Consider the following 5582-nt stretch of genomic DNA (forward strand, 5'->3'; position numbering starts at 1 on the left):
ATTAAAATCATTTGAGCATATTATTCAGATTAAAATAAGTTATTTGATTATTGTTTATTTACTTTTAGGATCTTGTGATAAAGAAATTCGATTTACAAGAAAATAAATTTTTATCCGCCATTTTGTTATTAAAAATTTTAATTTCAGATTCAGCGACCTCGAAAACTTCGGGATACCAACTTTTGTCTAAATTAAAGTACGATTTCATATTTTGATTATGTTTATGGGATCTGCCATTTTGTTTTTTAAACTTTTGACTTCAGATTCATAATCAGCGACCTCGAAAACTTCGGGATACCAACTTTTGTCTAAATTGAAGTACAATTTCATATTTTGACCACGTTTTTGAAATTTTGGACCACTGTGCGGCTGTGGCAAAAGTCCGCTCAATCGCCTACTCAATCGCTACGCTATCGGGTAGGTGGCGCCATCTCTCGGGATCGAATCAAACAAAAACAAGGATAGATAACGTGAGAGAGACAAGGATAGACATATGTCTTTCTCTTCTGGTGCGAAGTTTGGGAACTACGTAGTGCTTCGTGCAGTGTTTTGACCATAGACGTATAATATGTAGACTGCGCGTTCCCTACCTTTGCCATGTTAAGAAAATGTCTTCAACATGGAGAGAGAGACAACTGGTGTTGAATAGTAGCCTCATCTTTGTCTAGCGAAGTAGTGGGGAAAATGATAGACAGAGAAAGAGTTACTATTCAAAGTATGTTGTCTCTCTCAACGTTGAAGACATCTTTTCAGCCAAACGCGCAGTCTATATATTATACGTCTATGGTTTTGACAGGAAAAATAACCTTTGTGTCTACAATTTACAGGTTCAATACTTTCTCTTCCTGCAAGCGTTCAAAGTGGTTTTTAATACTTTTGTAATATTCTTACAGGTTCTATCTAGCGGGCCAAAGTGTGTTTTGTGACATATAAACAGTTAAATTTGTACACATACTTGATAATGTAAGGTAGTCAATTTTCTTAAAAAAAAATTTTTCCGTTTTCTAAACATTTATTGTCTCGCCCGACTCGTTACACTGTTTTCTTTTATTGTGGAGAACCGTTTTCTCATTTGTGCAGTACATTTGACAAAAGTCATTATTCAGACATTTTACTATTTTTATGATAAAACAGGACGGTTCAGCATCCTCTTAAGGAAGCTAGAGCTTCTTGTGAGCAGGTAAGAGTATTTTATCAAAACGGAAAATATGAATAAAAATAAATAAAGTTCGAAAATATGTGCAATATATTAACTTTTAACTTTAATAGGTGACAAGCCGGACATTACAACAATGGGCAATGGCAGCAGCGTTTCTTTTTATATTCGGAGACTTTTACTTTCAATGCTAGTAAAGAATGGTTGACAAAATTTAAAAAGAAGCATAGAATAAGACAAAGAAAGATCACAAAATATATAAGTGAAAAAGAATGCAGTACAATGGATGAACTAGTACAAGCAGCTGAAAAATTTCAAATGCAAAACTAAAGCGTTAATCGCAAAATTTAATAAAGATTTTGTCATCAACACCGATCAGATCGGCTGTCAGTATAACGCCACGTATAATAGAACTCTAGAACATCAAGGCGAAAAAACAGTTCTTGTAAAAAAAAAACATTTGAACAAACTAACTCACTCTTATACTGCACAGTATAGTATGATTGCATCAGGAAAACTCCTTTCTTTTGTCTTTCTGTGCATGCAAGAGTCCTCGGGAATGTTTGGTCCTCAAGTACAGAAGAAAGTTGATTTGTTGACTAACGAGTACAAAAATGTCATTGTAACGTATTCAAAATCAGGAAAATTTATTACCGAAATGTACAAACAATTTTTAAAGACAGTTATATTACCGTATGTTACAAGTAACAAGTTTTTACTAATTATTGATTCTTGGCCAGGCCAAACAAATCCAGTTTTATTTGATGAAATCTTTGAAGATGAAAAAAGAGAAGCCTCATGTACAATTAAAATTATACCTCCAAAATGCACATCACTGTGCCAGCCATGCGACGTATATTTTTACCGACAGGTGAAAATCTTGATTAAGCGCATGCAGAATGCTCCTACGTTGCTGCAAGAGCAGAGGGAAATATCTTCTCGTGAAGATGAAATAAAAATTCATTCCTTGATATTACACCAATTAAGTGCACCAGCATTCCACGCTATGCTAAAATACGCATGGTTTGCTTCGAAACTGACCAGCGACCGGACGATGTTTTTAAATGTGTGAACGAGATATGTTTTCCTGTGTCATTATTGACACACAAATGTTTTTGCGGCAACGTATGTTTCATACAGTGTGCTTGGTGCAAGTCAGTATTATGCTTTACTTGTTTTTATGACAATTACCATCTTAAACAATGTAAATATACAGAAAACGAATAATCATTATTATAAATTATTGTTTAATACTTATATGTAATTATTATTCTATGTAATTTATATTTTCACACACATAAAGAAAAGTTGTTCAAAATACTTGTATGCTTATTTTAAATATTTTTTAAAACTTAATATAAATAATTAAAATAAATAATAAATAACTAAAGACATATATTTACGTAAATAAAAAAAAAAAATCACAAAACCACCACGACGCGAACACTCTATCCTCTAGACTCGTAACGCGACGCCTTGCCGCTGCGCTACACCGCCACTTCGAAAATTGTGCTATTCCAACGGTACTTGTAGTACGTGTAAAACTTTAAACCGCGATTTCTCTTAAACGCTTGAGTAGTGCGTCGTCTCCGGATAGCATTCGACACTCCTTCATCGATACTATGTACTCGCAAAATTTAATTAAAATCGGCGACACTAAAGGTGTACTCTCCACTTGTCAGTAAAGATTGCCACAGAGACAAAGACAAATCAAATAAACGAATATAGTGATCTGGAATCAGGGTTTCTTATCACTTTCGCTTTTGATTGATATTTTGATGTAAATCTGTAGAGTTAGCTGCGGTAAAAAAGAGCGCTATATTTGCGCTATTACATCTCGCTCTATGTTTAGTGCATATTAGATATAATACAAAGATAGAATGACGCAATAATTCTGATAGCGCGTCTGTCGATAAAGTTTTAACGTATTGTAGTTGTAAGTAAATATCTATTATTTTAAAGTGCGAGAGTACGCGCGCATCTAGTGTACTGCATGTTACATGATGTTTCACTAGGTTCATTAAGAAAGATATATGTAAGTTTTAAAGTTTTTTGTAGTATTATAAAAATGTTTATGAATCAAAATAAATAAACCAATAGATAAAAATTACGCCAAATGACATTATTTGTCCATTTCGAGTTGTCATACAAAAGGTTTGTAACACCAAATATTATTATAGAAATGAAATTACTGTAACTTTGTACTTTACAAAAAGAGACGATAAAAGTAGCAAGCAATATAGTTCCGTTTGTGGTAACACATGTATTCTTAGTGTATTTGTAGTAGAGCACAAAAAAGGATATATATATATTATATAAATATGTTCACATATAAACTTAGTAGAAAATATTGCACATTGTTTAAACTTTAAGAAACATTAAAAAGTAACCAGAGAAATAAAATGCAAATGGTCTTTTTATTGTAAATAAAAATTATATAACAAATTTTATCTTATAGTTAAAACATAATAGAGTAAAACTACCCTAACTGTTATTGTTTTATAAGTATTAGTAATAGTCTTAATCAATAAATCTTGTTAAACTTAACATTAAATAATATCTAACTTTTTTTTTATTTCTATAATGTTATGTATATATGTTGTATTGTTTTACTATGTACTTAATATATATTTATGTTTTGTGCAAGATGCTTATTGAATACTTAACTTTACAACAATACTTTAATCAAATATACTATTAAAAACTATTTATTTTTAATACTGATCTGATTTTCTTTTGTGGACAACTGGCGCGAATTAGTAACTATATTAAAATCGGCAAACTGTATTACCGATTTTAAATATAAGTAATAAATATTTTTTGTTGTCATAAAAGAAAACTTTACTTATTACACACAAGTCACATAAGTATTGAGAAAAACAAGTAATTGGTAGCATTTGTTCCTTTAAGATAAATAAAACGAGTAACAAGTCTAACATTAAATCTCTGTAAATAAATGCATTTTACGGTTTGGAAAGAAGTTATTTTTTAATTTAACTAGTAAAGCACGACGATCATCAACTTTTTGTTTCACGGCGTAAATAACATAAGATGGCTGAAACAAATTACAATAACTTATATAATAATTTTGTATATGTTTGCAGAGATTAGATAAAAAAAATATATGTTTATAAGAACAAACAAAATATCAATTTGGAAATATAAAATAGTTTACATTTAGAAACTCAAAAAAATCGTAAAACTACAAGAAACACTACTTATAGATTACTTCAAATAGTCTATAAAAACATTTACCGCACGATGTCTGTCTCTCAGCATTTGTAAGAACTTTCCATCGGTAACCTGAAAATATTTTGTGCTGTTAGCATTGAATGTAATGTGCGTGCGCATTGTGTAAAAACACATAATATTACATATTAACGTTATTATATCAAAACCATTTTAAGATATATTATATAACTACAATATACCTCTACCACACTTACGTATATAAATACATGATATGTATAAAAACCGAAATGTGTTGGTTTTTATATATATAAAACTAGATAAAGTAAATCTTATATATTGATAAAGCAAATGACTATATATGGTACTTCCTATACGTACCATCGACAGGCCTTCGTCTGAATATATGTTGTTAATAATACAGTTCATTATTGCATGTATGTTATTGTCGCTATAACAAGAAACAATGAAAATTAATATGTAAAATTTATTTGTTTACGTATTAAGTATATATTATAATACAACATCGTATATGCGGCAAATGGATTTCATATGCAGTCAATATAGAACGTACATACATTGTGTATAAATATGCAAAAATCTATACATAAGAAAAAGTGGTTTACCTTTCTATGTAATATATTACATTTAGTATAGACGTCAGCGATGCAACAGTTTTTGAATGCTTTGCAAGAATATTAAAAAGAAAAGACACTCTATCACTTAGTTTTAAATTTACAGTAGCTTCATAAGATGGCAAAACATTATCATATACAACATAAAATATCCATCTTTGCCAACTTGGCGAAAGTCTGCAATAAAACAATATATATACCTTTACTCAAAGAAGAGAAAGAGAAAGAAATAAAGAAATCACTAGACGCGATAATGTTGTTTTTTTGTAACAACAACAAAAGCAACAACAACAACAAAAATACTAATAATAATAATAATAATACGAACAATGTAAAATTTATGTTATAATCGTACATAAACGTAAAACAACATAACTACAATCAGGTAAGGTCTTTAATACTATTATTTTGCTATTAAATCAATAACGTACCTGTTTTGTGCAGGATTGTNTATATGCCACGTTAATTCAGCCATTACAATATCTTTGCACTTCATGCTATCGAGAATACATGCCCATTTTAAAACTTCGTAATATAACTGATTAATGACATTATTTTCGGAAGAAGGTGTATGCAACGAATCCTCAAGAAACTTATTCAAT

At 30.2% G+C, this 5582-nt stretch overlaps 1 protein-coding gene across 1 annotated transcript; it reads right to left on the reverse strand.

The window, feature by feature from the left end:
• Nucleotides 1-3770: 3770 nt before the first annotated feature.
• Nucleotides 3771-5575, reverse strand: LOC109859651. The gene is made up of 5 exons (XM_020438111.1): nt 5412-5575; nt 4972-5157; nt 4727-4796; nt 4412-4459; nt 3771-4211 (listed from the first exon to the last, which is right to left on the reverse strand). Exons 1-5 carry the CDS (start codon nt 5474-5476, stop codon nt 4095-4097), a joined length of 486 nt encoding a protein of 161 aa, XP_020293700.1. The 5' UTR covers nt 5477-5575; the 3' UTR covers nt 3771-4094.
• Between the last annotated feature and the right edge of the window lie 7 nt (nt 5576-5582).

This window comes from Pseudomyrmex gracilis, unplaced genomic scaffold (assembly GCF_002006095.1).
Source record: "Pseudomyrmex gracilis isolate BER0280 unplaced genomic scaffold, ASM200609v1 scaffold_274, whole genome shotgun sequence".
Classification (NCBI taxonomy): Eukaryota; Metazoa; Arthropoda; class Insecta; order Hymenoptera; family Formicidae; genus Pseudomyrmex; species Pseudomyrmex gracilis.